At 32.8% G+C, this 20,274-nt stretch overlaps 1 protein-coding gene across 6 annotated transcripts in view; it reads right to left on the bottom strand.

Moving 5' to 3' along the window:
- LOC144453011 (uncharacterized) overlaps window positions 1-20,274 on the bottom strand; it is a 32,822-nt gene that overhangs the window by 11,884 nt on the left and 664 nt on the right. For 4 of the 6 annotated variants that reach the window (XM_078144267.1, XM_078144270.1, XM_078144269.1 and 1 more), the window contains exons 1-3: window positions 20,159-20,272; window positions 19,921-19,991; window positions 845-1,626 (exon numbers count right to left, since the gene is read on the bottom strand). In XM_078144267.1, coding sequence (XP_078000393.1) covers window positions 845-1,626; window positions 19,921-19,991; window positions 20,159-20,182 — 877 coding nt within the window. In that variant the 5' untranslated portion in view covers window positions 20,183-20,272. Of the gene's footprint in view, window positions 1-844; window positions 1,627-6,144; window positions 6,345-19,920; window positions 19,992-20,158; window positions 20,273-20,274 lie in introns of those variants that run through there. The other 2 variants (XM_078144273.1, XM_078144268.1) reach the window with 2 other exon arrangements.

Raw genomic sequence — 20,274 nt, 5'->3', positions numbered from 1 at the left:
ATCGTACTCTGATTCTTGGGATAAAATTACAGACTTTCTACATGTATACAGGAAGAATCAAACATCTGAAGTGGTGATAGCTGTATCTGAAGAATATAAAGTAACTTTTGCATTTAAATATTCTATTCCTGATCACTTTAACTCCAGATTTTACGGTGTACGACATATCTGACTCTCCTTTGGGAACGCTATGTTTGAATATGTCTGGAGGGCGCTCTTCTTTCGCATATTGAATCCTGTTTGTCTGTCTCTAAGGGGTGCCATATTCTGGCATACTGCATCAAGTTTCACTGTCCCTAGATGGTGCGGTTAACAGAGAAATGTGGAATGAACTTTATTTGACTCTTCTACAGAATGCACAATTTGACCTACATTCTATATTGCATTTGTCTTGTGTATTGCAATTATACAGAATGGTCTCTCCAATCAATTAAGAATGACTCATAGCTTTAATTTGATTCCTCTATCTACATCACAACTAAGCTGAACGACATGTACATGTATATTTGTAAATGGTACTATCAGATAGCACTGCAATTTAGGTTTTCTACATGTACATGTACACAGTTGAGTCATTGTTTTTGAAAATCAAGTTAATCCGAGGTCCAATCACACAACTGTACATAAAGTAATCCATATTTATACAGCAGCCTATTTTTTTCTAAGAGAGTGGATTCAATCCAAAATCACCATTATGTGCGTAAATTTGTAAACAAGTTTTCAAAGATATCCTTGCCTTAGGGACGATCGCATAATGTTACACAAGCTCGATAAACAAATTGCGTTTAGACGAAACCCACTTAGAGGAGTTAAGAGGAAATAATTAACAAATAAACATACATACCTGAAGTGGCAGAACTTGGAGTTAGGATACTTTCTTGTGACCCGTCATCAAGTTTTTTTGATGATTTGCGTTTCTTAGTAAACTTTTTTCTAAAACTGGTCCTCAAACTAGATTTCTTGTGCTCTTTTTCCCTTTCTTTCTCCTTTTTTTCCTCCTCTGTAAAGTCATGTTTTTTCTTGTGAATAGATGGCGACTTCAAAAAAGTTTGTATTGACCTTGCTAACGATGAAAATGAATGTTTCTTTTTCTTGCTTGTTTTGGACTGTGAGGGCTCACTTCTGTCTTGTCGTGCCTGAATTCGTTCAATTTTTTTCAATGTTTCCTCTGTTGGTTTCAACTGTACTCTATAACGTAGACTAGCGGGTGCTGAATTTGATTTTGGGTCACCTTCCTCATCACTGGCGCTAAAGCCATCAGCTTCAATGCTATCAATACATGAATTCTGGACTGCGTTTCTAAAACTTGCGCGTCCTGTGGGTGAAAATTTGGCAGTTTCTTCTGCTATATCTGAATATTTTGAAATAGTTCTTCCTCTCCCCTGTTGACGTCTGACTTTGATCATATATCGTCTCTTTGGAGACGCATCGTTCATGCTCAGACTCCGCTTGATAAAAATATCCAAGACTTTCTCAGCATCTTTCCTAACTTCTGGCACTGTGCATTCTCGTTTCAGTTCCCATGGTTTATCACATGGATGAAACTCCTCTACTACATCACTGGAAAGGATGGGAGTAGTTGCCATGACGACTCCTTTGGGGTCAACGACCTCTGATGGGTCCTGCCTGTAAGGAACAAGAATTGAATTACTTAATGGCAGTGACTCATTCCAATTGGGAGATGAAAACGGAATGCAAATTTCACATGGTACATTTCACATCAATTTGAAAAGAAAAGAATACGGCAATCGGAATTTTGTTGAGGGCAATGCAATATTACCGGTACTTCTAAATAGGTGAAGGATCCGAGTTCATCAAACTTTTATTTGGGTCACTCATTGTGATTAAACATTTTGAAAATAAAATAATTTAATGAGATTCACGTCTTGAAAAGATAAATTACCTGCAGGAAGGAATAATACTAGTAATTAAATCTTAAATAAAATATGAACTGTGTATACTTATTATGGAAATAAAACAAAATAATTTTTTTAAATCTAATAAAATCACGCCACTTACATGTAAATATATATAGAGTACATGTAAATAAAAAATAAATTTAAAAAAAGCAATTTTTTTTAAAAATCTAATGAAAGTTTGTCATTTAAAATACATTGCAATAAATCAATAAATGAATTTTTTTTTAAAAACATTCAAATATCGACAGTTTTTAAGAGAACAAAATGAAACTCATTTACTTAAATACATAAAAATAATGTACAGTGGGAAAACGCAATGTAGTCAATTTCATACATGTATCAAATATTAGTACTTAAACATGTAGTTAGTAATTCAATAGAAACGCAGTTTGAAGCTTCAACTACATGTACATACATTGTATACTGTTACATAAAACGGTTTGAATAGTTGACTACAGTTTCGCACCAATTTTTCAAGAAAATTTTAAAATTCAACAAATTTCTCAAACATCATCAAATACATGTATAACATGTATGTACTATGGTTGTATCACACCTAGAAGCTAAACATGTGCTATAGATACATGTAATTTAATACACTATACTTGTATGTGTTACTACATTGTACATATGCCAAGTCACTTCTAAGAAGACAGTGTGAGTTTACATTTTTTCAATGGGTTTGGCACAAATATTTTTTATTTTATTTGATCATAATTACGTATTTCTAAGAACTTTATATGCAAGTCATATTTTTCTTCGTAGAATATTTATGATCATCTTTGGTATTTTCCAAGGGGCCTTAAAAGTGTTTCTACAATCTTGTCTATAATTTACATTCTAATAAAGCCCCCTCATGTCACTTTTATTTCCTGTCGTGGTTCATTTATAGTTTAGAGAAATTGCCCCTTAAGACACTCATCTTTGCATCTGATAAACAGTACCGAACATCATCATGCTTCTTTCACTTAATAAGGATATTTAGAAATTAGAGGTACATTTTGGAAAATTGTCAAAAAAATAACTGCGAGTTCAAAATCTGGTTTCCTTCCAGTCTGTTTATATAATTTTTTAGGGTACATTTATATGAAAGAATGAATGAATGCTTACAAGAGTCCCTCCCCCTCGTACAAAGGTAATAACCTCAAGAAAAATGCTAGATAACCAAAATTAACATGAACGCTACAATACCATCTCAACCTGTGATACATACAATTTATGTAGGTTATACAAAATTCACATTATTCAATGTCAGGCACAAAATGCGATCACATCCGTAAGTGCAGATTGAAAATTTTCTATAATACTGTTGTGTTTAATTGTTCAATGCATGCATACTAATCCTGACATGATAGTTATCCTAAAATCCTTCCAAAGCAAACCTCAACTGCTTCTATATACAGCTAAAATGATGTTGGTTAGGTGTTTCATTCATGTGACATGACATTTTTTAAACACACTTGGACAACTTCAAATACAAAAAAAGCAATTAAGTAGGTGCTGGGCACAGTGGGATGTTGAAGTAGTGAAGCTGATATACTGATTATCAGTTTATATAGAAAATAAACAATTGAAGCCATTAAAATCATCAATTCCATGTATAATGTTTTCATTAGAAACCTGGTTTTACTGCACTGTGAAAGAATAGCAATGCTTATCAGTGTTCAATGTGATTGGGCAAAGGATCCTGCTGTGTTAAGTGTGTCTATTATTGTTATATAATGTTAGTCTAGAGTTGAAATACCTGTCTAGATTTGAGTAAAAAAATGTAATGTCCCATGAGTGAAGCGCCAAACCAACATCATTTTAGCTGTAATATGTCAAGCGTGCATGATTCCACAGTTTCCACAACATTACATTCCAAATGTTTGCAAACACATACACGTACACTACACTTATAACAGTCCTACCTGAGATCTGAGCCAACAATGTCTGGGGTGAGACACCTACATGCACCTAAAGGTATAAACAGGGCACGGCTATCACATAACCACACTGTCAACATACTGGTTGACTGACTGACTGACAAGCTTGTTTTAATATGTCATATTTTGATCATTTCATGCGTGCAATGTAACATGATATGTGTACATTTCACAAATCGCCTTGAAATGGATCAACAAGGTAATTTAGAAGGTCGTTTGATGATATTTTTTAATCAAGCGTACCAGCCTTAATGAAAGAGAAAGTGAAAACGCACAATAGGTAACCTTGAGGTAGATACAAATGTACACACGTACTCCAACCATCCCGAGTACGAGGCCAAAGTATGGATTTTTTTTTTCTGAATATTACTGATGTCAACACTAACGGTTAGGACAACATTGTAACATCTGGACTTCATTAAAGTTTATTTTTTTAACATCCGATAATTATCACTGAGATAGTCAAATAAAGGTTAATGTACTAGAGGACATTGACCTTGCGATGAAATAGTGTTTTGATAATGAGGGCAAGTACAGACTCTGTTTATAGTGCGCTTCCTTCAAGGAAGAAATGCCGAAGTCAGATTTTTATTGTTTTCTTTTAAAAGTTGACTGTCAAGCGTTTAAAGGCCAATGTTAGATTTTTATTCAATTTTAGAGTGTAGTTACTGTCAAGCGTTTAAAGGCCAATGTTAGATTTTATTACATTTCCTTCAGAGTATACTTTCATATGTTAAAGCTGATGTTAGATTTTTATTTAATTTTAGAGTTTACTGTCAAGAAGTACACCTTCACATGATAAAAGCTAACGTCAGATTTTTATTGTTTTATTTGTGTTTAAAGGCCAATGGGTTGATTTTTAGTCCGTTTCCTTCAGAGTATACTTTCAAGTCTTAATTACTCACGTTAGATTTGTATTCTGATTTTACCGCCAAGCATTTCAAGACAGATATCATATCAGGAATACACAGTTACCACTTGATGTGAAAACAACAATTTTTAGAAAAATTTATCTCAGACTCAGAGATTTGGCAATCTGGTGTGACAATATGACAGGTAAAACGTTGAGGGATCACTGAACAGGCTTCCCACAGACCAATCAATACACATATAAACAACACCACATTCCTGCCGACAAACAGGCACTGTACATTTGTATGCGCACTTTGTACCTTTGAATCAATACACTAATTGTATGTGTCAAAATCTGAGCCTGCAATACAATAACTTTCAATAGCTTGTTTGTTCCAAGGACGATGTGTGTGTGTGTGTCTGGTATATCAGTACATGCAGTAGGGGTCGGATGATGTTGTTTATATTTGTATATCCTAAAATTTTTACTAACAGTCTGTTTGACAAAAAAAATTATGGGATATATGCACTGTATGCATGTTATATTCGAACTTAATTCTTATGGCCGTTTTGTTTGTACGACCGTTCTTATTTGTCAGGATTTTAGCCGTCAGCTGAATGACATAACAGGAGTGTGTGTACAAATGTATGTACAGTGTAGACATTTCTTTGTATGGGTATGTTGACATTGACAATGTGTAAGATACACTATTTAGCCACCTAAGAGACTGCATATTACAATGGCAAGTAAAAAGGTTCAAGTACTGCCTACTTGTTTTTAGGTAGGCTGAAATATTTCAATCATGTAGCGTACACAAAATAAGCAGAAAAAGTAAATTTAGCAAATTGACAAATTTTGAATTTTCAGAACTAGAGTTCCTCGACTGTCAGTAAAATGTTAAGCAAGCAACTGTAAATTTTTCTGTGTAAATCAACTCAAATTTGCTCGTTTGAAAGTTTCAATGTGTATTTATACATAATTACATTTTGTGCGCTGTTGGCTTTAGGTCTCGCTTAAACCATGTACCTTTAAAGTAAGATAACATATACATGTAGATACAGAAAAATATACAAATTTATGAAATACTGACCACATACATGTATTTTGCAGTATCCATACACTAAGTCCCATTTTTCTAGAAAAAATAAACTTTCGATTTCATATTTGTCATTTCTCATTCCACTTTACTAAGTGAAAATTTTGTACCAAAGAAATCTTACGAAGATTTTGTTAAATGTGTACAATGTTGAAAAAAAAATGTACACGTATTCATAAACTAAGTCCCATTTTTCTAGAAAAAATAAACTTTTGATTTCATTTTTCTCATTTCTCATTCGATTTTACTAGTGGAAATTTTGTACCAAAGAAATCTTACGAAGATTTTGTTAAATGTGTACAATGTTGAAAAAAAATGTTTTAAAAAACAAAATAAAAATTATTTTCCAACCTTGTAAAATGTATCTCAGTTGGTCTGCTCAGACTTCTTTGTAACAAGCCCATATTATAAATCGAATTGCTTGGATCAACTCAGTCTACTGATCACCGACGTTTCTCCGACGCACTGCTGTCACTAAATGAATTGTGTGTTTCAAAAATCTTGTTTTTATGATGATGATTGGATGAGTGATACGACATTCCTGGGAGATGAGTCGAGGGTGTGCGATGTTCTCATTGTGTGATTCTCACGCAAGGTGACTGTGTGAACGTGTTCTCTAAACCCATACATGAACAATGCACCTAGTCTCATTCACGAATATTAATGAGATGATCATTAATTATTCATGAATCAGTTCACCTTAGTTCACTCTATTGTATCCTATTCGTTAACCAGGAAATTCACTGGAAACCTGCCATCAATCAAAACATAACGCATGACTCTACTTTCTATATATGGTAATTGGACTGTACCATTATCAAATCAAGGTATGACAGTTTCCATATTTGGTTGTGGACTATTCCATAATTATTTAGAAATTGCAACATCATGTTTTATTCCGGAAATTTCAAATAAATAGTAAAATTGATCATTTTTTTCAAAAAATAGTTTGTTTATTTTATGACATTGTATCAGTCATGAAACGATTAACATACACTGCCATATTTGGTCATGATACTCAATCAGTGACAAATTTTACGAAAATCAACGTTTTCACTCAATCTGCTGGTACGTAGAAAATGATGAAATCTCACTAAAATATATTTGTTCCAGGAAAATATGCTATATAACTATCTCATGGAATTCCCGCTTTTTAAATAACATATGAATCAAAATATTAAATAGGTTTTTTTTGTTCAAACTGAAGCGCGTGTCTATGATGAGTTTTCCACTGAAAGTATACAATTATTACAAACAAATTCTGTATGTATATACATAACTACATGTAAATAGGGAGATATATATATATATATATATATATATATATATATATATATATATATATATATATATATATATATATATATATATATATATATATATATATATATATATATATATATATATATATATATATATTTAAATCATACTTGTACATTGTATGGTGTACATTATACATTTTTGTAGCTTGCCTAATCGTAATAGGTCAAAAAAAGAAATTGTGTATTTCCAATTACGCACATTTTAGAATAGTTAGGGTAAATAGATTTTTCTTTTATTTATTTTTTTATATGCGAGTGTCTAGTTCAGGTAGTTATGTTTTCCGTTGTTTTCCATATGGTCTATGTTATTGGTTTCTTCTCATCAGATGTACAGCCATTACAGATGGGAAGAATAGTTTTATATTGTCTTTTTCAGTTGATGTCAGTTTCCGCAGCCATTATTTCTTGCGAGACTTCATACTATTTACAATTTTGTTTTATTTTCCTTGAATACATAAACAAGTTTAGGGTCGGCAGTGAAAAACTAGGTGGGGGTCGGGTAACCGAAACCAAACAATTTTTTTAGGCCTAACTGAATGACCTTTTCCTCTGAAGTGAAACCAACCTACATTTTGTATCTAAAGCCTACTGTGTGTATTACAATGGTGAATATCCATTCACATGAATATATGTACAACAATGTATAAATATATCCAAGTTTTCCCTTGTACAATGTATGATTTGAACTGTTTGACTGTTTCACATCAATGCTTTCACACGGGGAGATAGAACATACATGTACATTGTATACGTAATAAATCAAATATAGTGATGACTACATTTAAAATGCTACTAAAATAAATATTGGTTAATAATTAATCTTTTTTATCCAGGTACGTGCGAGTAGGAGGGTATGCAAAATCAACAGTCACTCTAATAATATTCATATTTGACTGACGACAATACAAACTAAATTGTATAATGTATTTCTTGCCATAGATTTCTTCCTATTCATTTCAATACCACAGTTCTTAAATTTTTAAGACCAATGTTTGATTCCCACATTCTCACATGAATTAACTCCATACATGTATAAGGGATTTGATAGGCTTATCCATTGTTCAAAACCAACTTCTTAAATACATGTACAAAAGTAACTCTGCTACACAAGCGTTTTTTATCACCCAAATATTTACCTCCTAATCTCATAATATCCTTAAACTTTCTGAAAAACAACACCACTGATACATTGTACATGTATATGTGATATTTCAGTGGTTTTAATTTTCACTGAAAAAAAATTGAGGTACGGTTGTATTTTCATAATTTTGCCTGCATTCATCGTCATTTTTTCATTGTCATCTTTTTGAGTTAACAACACAGAAATTAAACAGAAACAAACTTCAAACTGTTTTATATACTATTATTACTATAAGTAGTTTTCAAATTCAAACTTAAACTTTGGAAATAGGTAAATTTCCAATTTTTAAAAAAAAGGAATACCAATATTTTTTTTTTGAAATTTCTAGCTTTTTCGGAAAGCACACACTTGAATGGTTCAACCTTGACCCATCACTTGTAATCTCTTTATCCCCTCTGTTTAGTTACAAATGGTTCCTTCTTTTATTATCTGAATAAAAGGTAACACCATTTCAAAGACATGGGGTGCACAGCTTGAATTAGGTCACCAGGTAAAAAAAAAAAAAAAAACAGGGTGGAGTAAAAATAAAACTATTTGAGTCATTCTAATAAATTTCTGCCACAGTGCAAAACCTTGTAGTGTCATCATTACGAATTATGCAAATGAGCCAGATGTTCATTTGTTTGTGGCATTGTCATTCTTAAGGCATGTGTCATTGGAACGTATATAGAGATGTCACAATAAAAAACCAAGAAAGCCTGGTGTACCAGCAGAAATACAGAATCGTTATTTCTGGCATGTAATCGGAAGGAAATCTGCACAAGCGAAAGGGGTTAGTGTCCGCCAAACACAATAAGCAGGCGAGGGGCAAACATTGATCATTTTGACAACTTGGGTCAACGACCTGCAAACAATAACATTGGACAATGATAATGGTTCCTGTTGACAAACTTTGTAATTAAACGAGTTGTTAAAATAACAGGAATAAAGGGCACTGTCCTATAAATTAAATCAATCATTGAATTAAATATACTGGCAGCCAGACAAAGCAACTATTTTTTATAATATCAACACAGAAAGTGAATTTTAGGAGCTACTTCCACAACAATAACAAAGTGCTTCAAACAGATTCTCTGTATCCGTGTGCGTCCTTGTTCTGGATTTGAGTGAGGGTGAGGGGTGGAAGTGGAGGCGGAGGGGAGGGGAGGGGTTATGTCACACGACTAGCCTGAAAGATCCAGGTATTCCATTTGCTTAATACAATGTGCTCTTTCACATAGTGGGGTTGTGAGTGATTACATTAGTTTAAAGTGAATCAACAGCTACATATATGCATATACATGTAGGTTAAGAAAACACATGGGGTATACATATACATTGTACATTGCGTTTCAGCCTATGTTAACACTGTCTGTGACTATTATTAGAACTGATCCAGGTTTGTTCAAAATTAAGCTGTCCACACAGGTACAAATTTACAAGCAATATCCTATCAGCTTTTGGAGAATTCACAATTCAGGTTTGTTAAAAATTAAGCTGTCCACAAAGGTACAAATTTACAAGCAATATCCTATCAGCTTTTGGAGAATTCACAATTCTTACGATCCAAACAAAAATATAATTCAGTTTGAGACATCACGATTATATAAGTTCTTGGTTCAACTACATTTGGTACAAAATAAAACTGACAATACATTGTCAGTTTTGTGGTAACTACTAACTAGTCCATTTTTGTCACACAAAGGTTTTGCAACTGAGTACAAGATGAATACTTAATACATAGATTGTACTTATAAACATGTCTTGAACAACATACTGTAGGAACGTACATGATAGCATTGGCTGGACACTGCTAAAACCTGTCCAGTCAGTGTGTCTGATTCTGAATGAAGAAAAGTCAAGCAAACATGCGTCTCTGTTTATCTACATTGGGTCAACTTGTAAATAGTAATGAGTCATGTTGCAAACCACAGGCGTCTTTAAGGGTATGACATCTTTACGTCACCGATTAAAACATACCTGTATCTTTCGTTGCTTTAGCAGAAATACATGTATGTGCTCTAGCATTCGAGAATGTAATAAGTGTAATAGTTTCATCTGTGAACCAGGCCATTTCATCTCTTTTCTACATAACTTAAGTAGCCTAGAACTAGAAGTTATCCATTGGGTTTGAATCTGATGATTTCTTTATGCAACATACATGTACATAGGGTACGTGTCTACTTCCTTATCTGAGTTTTCCCACTATGTATGTATCAAACCATTTATCGCATATCTTGAACTGATGCACTTTCCATGTCAAAGTAACTGCAATAAAGATAACTTGCTGACCTTGTAATGAGTTTACAAATGTAGTCTGCCAGAACAGCAAGACAGTCTACAATAGCACATGTTATTTTAAGACAGAGCACTTTGTTATTCAAGGTTACACGTTCTGTCATCTGCTGGCACTATTTCATACATGTGAGTCATTTCACACAACTTGCTAATAGTACGTGGTACCCAGAAGACAAAATGTAGTGAAAAATATTCAAACACTGAACATTTCTTGACTGGTTGTTTTCATAATACTAGGTTAACAAATCTTCTTCATAATGTACTTCATAATGTATTAACTATGAACAGGTCATCGACCTACACCATACAAAATGTACATTGTACATATAATAATAATAATAATAATAATATGATGATTTTATAATATTCGTGTCAGTTATTTCACCAGACTTGTTTAATAATACATGTAGATATCTGTAGACAAAATGCAGCTCAGTGGAAAATGTTGCCATGGCATTATTCATTTCTCGCAATGGTTGTTTTATAAATGTATAAATACTACTGTGTTAACCACTCTTCCTTAAATAATGTATTTCATTTTGTGTATTTTTATATTATTATGTATATCAATTTTATAACATGTATGTAGATTTGGAACAGCAAAAGTATGGAACAAAAATCTCAACATGGTGAAATAAAACACTGCTCATACATGTATGTTGGCAGAGTATCTAAATAAATTATGTATGTCAATTTTATGATAGCTATAGATTTGGAACAGCAAACCTAGGAAATGAAAATCTCAATATGCTAAAATAAAACACTGCACATATGTTGGCTGAGTATCTAAATAAATTATGTATGTCAATTTTATGATAGCTATAGATTTGGAACAGCAAACCTAGGAAATGAAAATCTCAATATGCTAAAATAAAACACTGCACATATGTTGGCTGAGTATCTAAATAAATTATGTATGTCAATTTTATGATAGCTATAGATTTGGAACAGCAAACCTAGGGAATAAAAATCTCAATATGCTAAAATAAAACACTGCACATATGTTGGCAGAGGTCAATTGAGGCCAACATATGTGCTGAACCAACCTTGGGAATACCTTATGGAAAGAAAACAAAAATAAACAGAGTAAAAATTCATCAAAGGCCACACATTTTTTGTGTATTTATCTTCCCCATCTATACCTTGAACCATAGTGAGCAGTATTCAATCAAAAATCTGATACAACATTATCACAGCAGACATGTGACAAACATTAATCACACTTTAATCTAACTTAGATTAAGTCAGATAGGATACGTTTCATTTTACAACCTGTGAGAGACATGTATTAACTTTAGTGGTAATAACGAGAAATTAAACACCGGATGTGTCTGCAAATGGGTTTTCAAACATGGGATATTAAAGTGGCCATATGGATGAGGATTGGGTATCTATTTACGATTTTTAATTTATAAAACAATTTTATCATAGTGTAAGTTTAATGTTTGGAATTTTATCATAGTGAAAGTTTAATGTCTCCAAACGTAGTCCAATATTTACAAGGATTGGGTATTACTTTAAGGATTTTTAATTTAGAAAACAATTTTATCATAGCGTAGGCTTAATGTCTCCAAACGTAGTCCAATGTTTACGAGGACTGGGTATTTATATAGGATTTTTAATTTACAAAACAATTTTACCATAGCGCAGGTTGAATGTCTCCAAACATACTGTAATCCAATATTTATGTTGCATTATCAAATGGCTACTTAACATACCACAAATTTATATAAATGCATTTGGGACAAAAAAATAAAATGTTCAATATTTTCTTTTCATTACCGTGAATCTAAGTTCACTAAAAGGTCACTATCTTTGAATTCAAACCAATTACATTGGAATGTTCCGTAGTGTATTGATTAAAACAAATTGATGTTTTCATTAACTTCAAGGTCTTGTCTTCAGACCTTGATAACACCACCCACTTGAAATGAGTAATGAATTGAAAATAATTAAAATGTAGTTAAACTTAATTATGAAATTATAATTTTCCGTGAAAAAAATAATTGAAAATAATGAAGAATCAAAATATTACTATGTAGTTGAATCTGGAAAGATTATTTAAATTCAATTTTGTGAAAATTATGTATAAATGTTGGAAAAAAGAAACAACTACATCAGAAACTATAGTAAAAAAGAATCATCAATTTCCCTTACTTTGATATCAGGAGGTATAAATAAACTTCTTTGCTCTTGAAAATAATAGGTTTCATTTTTCAACCTGAGTGTTACACTTTCAGTTGCAGTACTGTATTTGTACAGATATGTATTAAGTAATACACCACGTGTCTACATCGTAATCTGTGATTTGATTTCACTTTTTACAAACCTGTCTACATATTGCGTGATCTGTGATTTTGCTTAAAATGCTCTTTATTGCTTGTAATGCGCTAAGCCTGAAGCCATTATTCAATTTGATTTTGAAAATATGCCATTTGGTAAAGTTTGGAGAGCATCGCGGAATGTTAATTATCTGGGAAATTTGTCTCCGAGGTGCGTTTTACCTCAAGTTTTCTATTTAATGAACAACAGCATTCCTACATTCATGTACATACATTAGTAGTTGCCATGACAATCTTACATGTATATTCTTTATCAATGCAACAGCCAAAGTAAGATAGTCATCCAGGCGTTTAAACATTTCACACAATTCCTCTGATGTCTGGCCTTTGACCTCTGACCTTCTGTACATGTATGATGTATATTAAATATTTGAATACGTCTGCTGTTCTGGGAAATGATAAAAACACTGCTGCGTTTAACCAGAACCTATGTCTCAATAACTTAAATGACGTAGTAGACATTCACGAGTCAGTGAGCACTTAATCATAAATACGTCTTATGTAACATGTTTGTTGTCAATGAAAAACAACAGGTGATATAGAACATGGAAAAACCCAACCGGTGAAAACAATGAATTTCTACTTAACACTCATGAAGAATATTTTGTGGTTTCATGTTTCATCTTGTTCGTGTATATTGTGCAACTTACATTCTAAAAAGAGGTCTTATTCATCATCATCATCACCACGTTCACTGGTTTTACCCCACCGAATTACTCATGTACGTGTACATGTATGTACAAGTCCTATGTCACAAGAGACTGATTTGCATACAATAGTACCTAATTTGCATAGGGAAGGAAATTTCGGTACATAAAATAGTAGCTAATTTGCATATAATCTGGAAATTATAAACTGCCATTCCTTTGGCTAAAATGTTATCGTTGCATTTTCATTTTTAATCAGATTACATATTATCCTATCATATTTATCAGCAGATTGCTTTAGGCATTGCATAATAATTGTTTCAATTCTCGGTACCTGAAAGAGAATATTACTGCCTAGGCACATCAGAAAAATAACGGACATTGGATTTCTTGGTTGACACCACAACTTCCGCTCCACGTGCGTCACATGCATTTGTACATGACATTCTTGTTCTATTTTGACCCTCTAGCAGAAGGTAAAAAGCTATTGCAGGTACCGAGAATTACCACAAATTACATATAACTTTTGAAAAAAAATTACACTCATTTATTGATTTAACAATGAAGAAAATAAAATATCACAAACGTTCATGAAAAGTTTGTAAAACTAAGCATTGTATTGCTATTTATTTCTGTAAATCGATACCTGGACACTTTCTGTTTTCTTTACCCTTGGGGAAATCACAAATTACAGAAGTCTGCCTCTTCTACCTCACAATCATGGTATTTGACCCTTTGACCTTTTATACAATCATGTATATTGAAGATATGTTGATATGTTCTAAATTTTTCACTATTTGAGTTAATTTGATGACAGAAAAATAAGATTAATGTATGAAATAAATTTCAGATATTACATGCAAGAGTTTTAATCAAGTGTTCGACATAAATCAAAACTGATACAGCTGTTCACAAATTTAAAAAAAAAAAATTTTTTGTTAAATATAACTTGATTTTTGATCTCAATCTAAGATTTTTAGTTCATTGATAACTAGTCACAACTTATTAAAGTAAAATAAACTACATCTGACATAGGATTAGATCCAATTTTCCCACAAAATAGGTTAAAGGTGAACATGCCATCAATGATTGGCCACATAAATCTCTTTATATGTTTCTCATCCATAACCAAGTACTATATCTCTACAATCACATGAAACAAACAAAACAAACAAACAAGAAGATTTCAAACACAATTTTGTTCTTGTGAAGTTTAAAACAATTTGATAAAACAAAAGGGGGAAGTGTCTTCATTTTTACCAGTTAATAAACTTTGTTATGTAGGAGAAAACCCTGATTGATAAAAGCATTTATGAATTCCTACACTGGGCATATTTTATTTAGATGTACTTACAAGTGTCTACTACTAACCACATACAGAAAAAAAAATATTCAAAATTGAACAATTATGTGTGGTCATTACTCTTCAGTTTTACTTCACAGCCTACATGTAGCTAGAAAACACATTGTTTTAAATACATGTCTGTGTTATGACCTAATATGTACATGTTATATTTTGCATGTGTATACATGACTTGTATTTCACACATGGCATACAAATGTACATGTATGCTATATAATTTGGAGGATATATTTCTGAGCCTATCACTGGGTGAAAAGAAAAAAATCTGACTAGTTTGGAGAAACAAAGTCAGAAATATGTATGGCCATACAACATTCTATCATGATATCACATAGCAGAGTTGATAACAGACAGCCTTTCACTTTGACCTTACTTGACCTTTTTGTGGTCTATGTATCCACGCAATTAAATAATTCTAGACAGACATTATACTTTCTGACACACAAAGGGAATTCCTCCGTATGTACGTGCCAAATTCCACATAGACCATATAGAGTTATAATTAAATGTAACCTTTCATATTCCTTGACAACTTTAATAATGTCTGAAATGTACATCAACAGTGAAATGGACAGTAACAGGTGAAATATACATCACCATTGAAATATACATTAAAACTGAAATAAACATCACCATTGAAATGTACATCTAATATTTGTGCTCTCATAAATCTATTTGAAATTATCATTAAGTATCCTGCATGTTTATTTTATAGTACATTATCTTATTTTATGTTTTTCTGTCAAAGCTGGGTCTGTGTTTATTTTACACCATGGTTATCCACTTATTAAATTACAACAAGCCATCTCGTAAAATCCTAAACCACAAACTAGAAACGTACATATACATGTACATTGTACATGTACGGCTAAAATGATGTAGGTTTGGTGTTTCACTCATGGCACATTACATTTTCGACATAGACACAAGACACAGACACAACAAACACAGCAGGATCCTTTGCCTAATCACATTGAACACTGATAAGCATTGCTACTCTTTCACAGTGCAGTAAAAACAAGCTTCTTTCACAATGCAGTAAAAACAAGCTTCTAAGTTTTAATGAAAACGCAACACATGGAGTTGATGATTTTAATGGCTTCAATTGTTCATTTTCTAACTGTGATAATCAACATATCAACTTGACTACTTCTCCATCCCCACTGTGCAGGACACCTACATGTATGAATTGTTTCTTTTGCATTAGAAGTTGTCTGAGGGTGTGTAATAAATATCATGTTGCATGAGTGAAACACCAAACCGACAACATTTTAACTATAAGTTAACACTTCAGGTCTGACAGCAGTGCACTGCTGTGTGTTCATCCTACATTCTACAATTATCGTTGTCTTCCTACAATGTTATTATGAAAGAGTGTAGGTTGGTGACAGTGACACCTACATGTACTGTGCAAAAGGGCATAGGTTGGTGACAGTGACACCTACCTACATGTAGTGTGCAAAATGAACATGATGTAGCTGTCAGTTAGTAACCATAGGGTTTTATTCTGATAATTACATTAGACCACCCTAAATTACACTTACAGAATAATAATAAATATAGTATTTTATTTGAGTATTTGAGTCGACATTTAATACCCAATAAACCATACATATTTTAAAAGCTAGGAATCTCCTCTAAGTATTATTTTTTCAAAATGTTAAAAAAGTGAAAGTTGGTCACATGACATTTGAATAATTAGTGGAGTTCAAACTTTGTACCAGCTAACAGTGAGCGTAACAGCTTCGACAGCTAGAATTGTCACATGCACCAATGAATTACGCCTGCCGCAGCCAACAAAACTGTGTTTGCAACTGTCTGTGACGTAATATATTTTTCTGTAACTTCACTTGTCTAGACAAGTCGGCATTTGGAGTATGATTCTCATTTCAAAAGGAAGATGCTCAAAATATGACAAGATGACTCACTGACACAATGCACTATGCCACTACATGTATATACTTCACCTTTTGCCAAGTGTTACTTCCTGATCAAATATCTGTATTATCATCTCACATCAATCACGGAAGTTTGGGTAATTTTCAACTTTCACCAACATTTTTTATATGAATTGATTACATGGCGGCTAATCACTCAATATTTATGAACAGCAAACACTTCCTGCCCACCCTAACCACTCACTCAGTCATTGTCATTAAAATGGACTTAATCTAAGTCCAGTTGAAACAATTTTCATCTTATAATCTTTTTTTTAGTGCAAGTTCTTATCCCAAGTATTCAACCTTGAAACCAGGTAAACCCTACACACGTAAAAAAAATACTATTTACTCCTAATCAATAACGACAGACAACCTCTTGAAAGACAATAGTCACCTCTTTGTTTTCCTTGACAACAATGCCTTTGTTTGGAATTTATAGTTTATTTAGCTAAAGTACTGTAATGTTTGAACCAGTGTAACACCAATTTCCTCTATAAAGTAAATCCTGACTAAGAAACTGCAATTACCTGTCTCTCTGACGACAATATACTTTTCTGGAACTTCCTTTTTCTTAACACTTCTAAAATACAAGATAGTTGCTAAGGTTGCATGACACAGATTAGCCATAATACTTAACAAAGCCAAAACAATTTTTTTAAGGGAAACTTTCCATGGGATCTCATTCAGACAGTCAAATGACATAAATCAAATACATGTAGATCAAATATCAGTACAAAGTCCATCTAAGAATTTTTTCCACAGAGGGCTTGGAGATTTATAAGTAACATTTTCTGGACTGGATTTGAGATCAGCACAGGTGAATTGTGGGTAAAGTGATGAGTTTGGTACCATAGTGTGGATAAAATTAAATGGTTTAGAATTTAATTTTCATTGCATTATTTTATCAGAGAGGGCTCATAAATAACCATGGGACTTAGAATGATGAAATCTCATCTGTGCAAACGTTCAGTCCACTTGATAAATTCAACTTAATTTGAGAAGTAGAAGTTGGGACAATTGTCTGAAGTCATGCATTGTGTGTGACTTCACAAAACACTGACAAACCATGATGGATACCTGGTAAAAAGTTTGTTAAGCTACTAGTATTCCTTGCTACAAAATGAAGTTGTATATATGTATGAAATAGTCTGGAGACTCATCGTTGGTTTTCAAATCTAGTGACTCTCCATAGGAAATGATTTGAAAACTAATGATGAATCTTTAGACTTGCTCATAAATTACACAGGAACTTGGCAGTGGCACCCTTGCTAAATGTCATTCAGTGAGAATTTATAAAACCATACAGTATTCAAAACAATCAAACATTTCAACATATTTCACAAAACATAGATTAATATATCCCTGAGCAGAGTACAAGCATAATTGTTTCATGAATACACTGAAGTAGTGACTAGCCTACTTAAAGAAGAATGGTATCTATAAACTACAGCCATGGTTGCCAGCTTGTACGTTGATGGTAAATGCTCTTTTGTACAAATAGAAATATAATTTATTTGTGAGGAATAATAAGCCAATAACACTTGTAAATTGAGAGTCAATTATGTTTTACTTTTCTTGAGAGCCAATTATGTTTTACTTTTCTTGAGAGTCAATTATGTTTTAGTTTTCAAGTTCTCATTAAGTGTTTGTTTTCAGGCTATTTTACTTCTATAGTTGAGATGAAGAATGAGAAATTACAATATCACCATATTGATTATGGGTGAATCACTGAGAGTTTGATGAATATGAGTGGGTGTACAGGTAACTTTTCACTAGAAGTCATTACTACTCTTCTCAACGAATTGTTATAACTGTACATACAACCTAATTCTACTAACTGTTACCACTTAGCTTAGTCTAGTAACTATACATGTGGTTGTTTTCTATGATCTCTCTCTCTCCTGTATAGTCAAATGGATTTCTCTTGCATGATATCCTGTTCTTACCACCTACAGCTGTAGTGCTATTCAAGATTGATGTAATCATGTAATGACAGTATTACATTTTCACATGACTTACTTTTAAAAATAAGACTAGAGGTTGAGTTTGTAGTAAACTGAACCAAGACTAAGTAATCAATTACAACCACCTGTCACTGTGCAAGGGATTACAACTGACAAACACTATTCAGCCTTACCCCAGCAGGAGATTTATCTAGATTTTCAGGAGCTTTTGTTGATATGTCAAGATGTAGTGAAAGATTGTAGAAAACAAACCCACATGTATAGTTCTAATCTACACATATACACACTACATAAAATATGTATCATGACATATATCACTACTTGCCGTAAATAAACCACCACTGAAAGTCATGTTAACAGCTAATGGATAACTGACAGTTTAATCTCATTACTTGCCAGTGAATCACAGAAAGTTTTTGAGTGGGTGTATACAGGCACTTCAAAAAGTCATTACAACTCTTCTCAAGGAAGTAATACTAAGTATCCTTACATACAAACTAATTATTTAACTGTTGTAAGCATATCAACTAACTACATGTAACAACACATAGATCATTATCAATTGTGCAAACAAACTGTAAATTATACAAACTACTAATTAATTAAATTATCTGTCAATGCTAAACATGTACAGTTTCAGTTTAGGAATAAAAAAATATGGATTGATAAACTCAAAATATTATAAAAAATCCTCACATCTGCCCCCCCCCCCCCCCCCCCCAAACCCAGCGAAAATGTTAAACATGAATATTCAACTTTAGACTTTGTGAAAAAAATGACAAAAATGGATGCTCCATTGTTTAATCAATAACTGTCAGGACGTAAAGACCCCCCCCCCCCCCTCCAAAAAAAAAAGGGGGGGGGGAGAAAGAGAAAGAAGCCTTTCTTATAGAATAAGATACTGCATAGGGTTGGGGATCTGATAACAAATGATAAAGTTGTAACAGTCCCAGTCCACTTGAAATTGTTTTCCATGGAACATTTTCCAATCAATACATTTACATTCACTGAAACTTTGGGTATAAATCTTTAAAGCAGACAATAATAACAGAGTGCTTCCACCTTTATTGAATAAAGAGGAACCTTCAAAAATGGAAATTTAATTGTAGAAAAAAATTGAAAAGATCTTACCTGTTAAATTGCTCACTGTCACAATATCTGTTATCTTGGGATCCACTTCTCTTTCCCGACGGTTCCTCAATCTATTGAGAATGAAAACAAGATATAAGAAACGTTGCGAACCAAAGGCAAAATCTGTGTCATCACTAACAGTAGTAACAATTCCTTCCAGCATGTCAGAATAATCGAATGGTATTTAAAGTAATGAGATAATTTTAAAAAAAGAGATCGATCGGTTATCGAGCGCTACCTCTACATCAACTGTATCTGGCATTCCTTTAAACTTTGGTGGATAACAAGCGATGACTAACACTATAATTGTTTTTCTTGCGTCTCTCGTGTGAGATGTGTGTTATCGTACCGACA

This window comes from Glandiceps talaboti, chromosome 23, assembly GCF_964340395.1.
Source record: "Glandiceps talaboti chromosome 23, keGlaTala1.1, whole genome shotgun sequence".
Classification (NCBI taxonomy): Eukaryota; Metazoa; Hemichordata; class Enteropneusta; family Spengelidae; genus Glandiceps; species Glandiceps talaboti.
The sequence above is the reverse complement of the archived record's forward strand: the minus strand, read 5'-3'. Positions and strand labels throughout refer to the sequence as shown.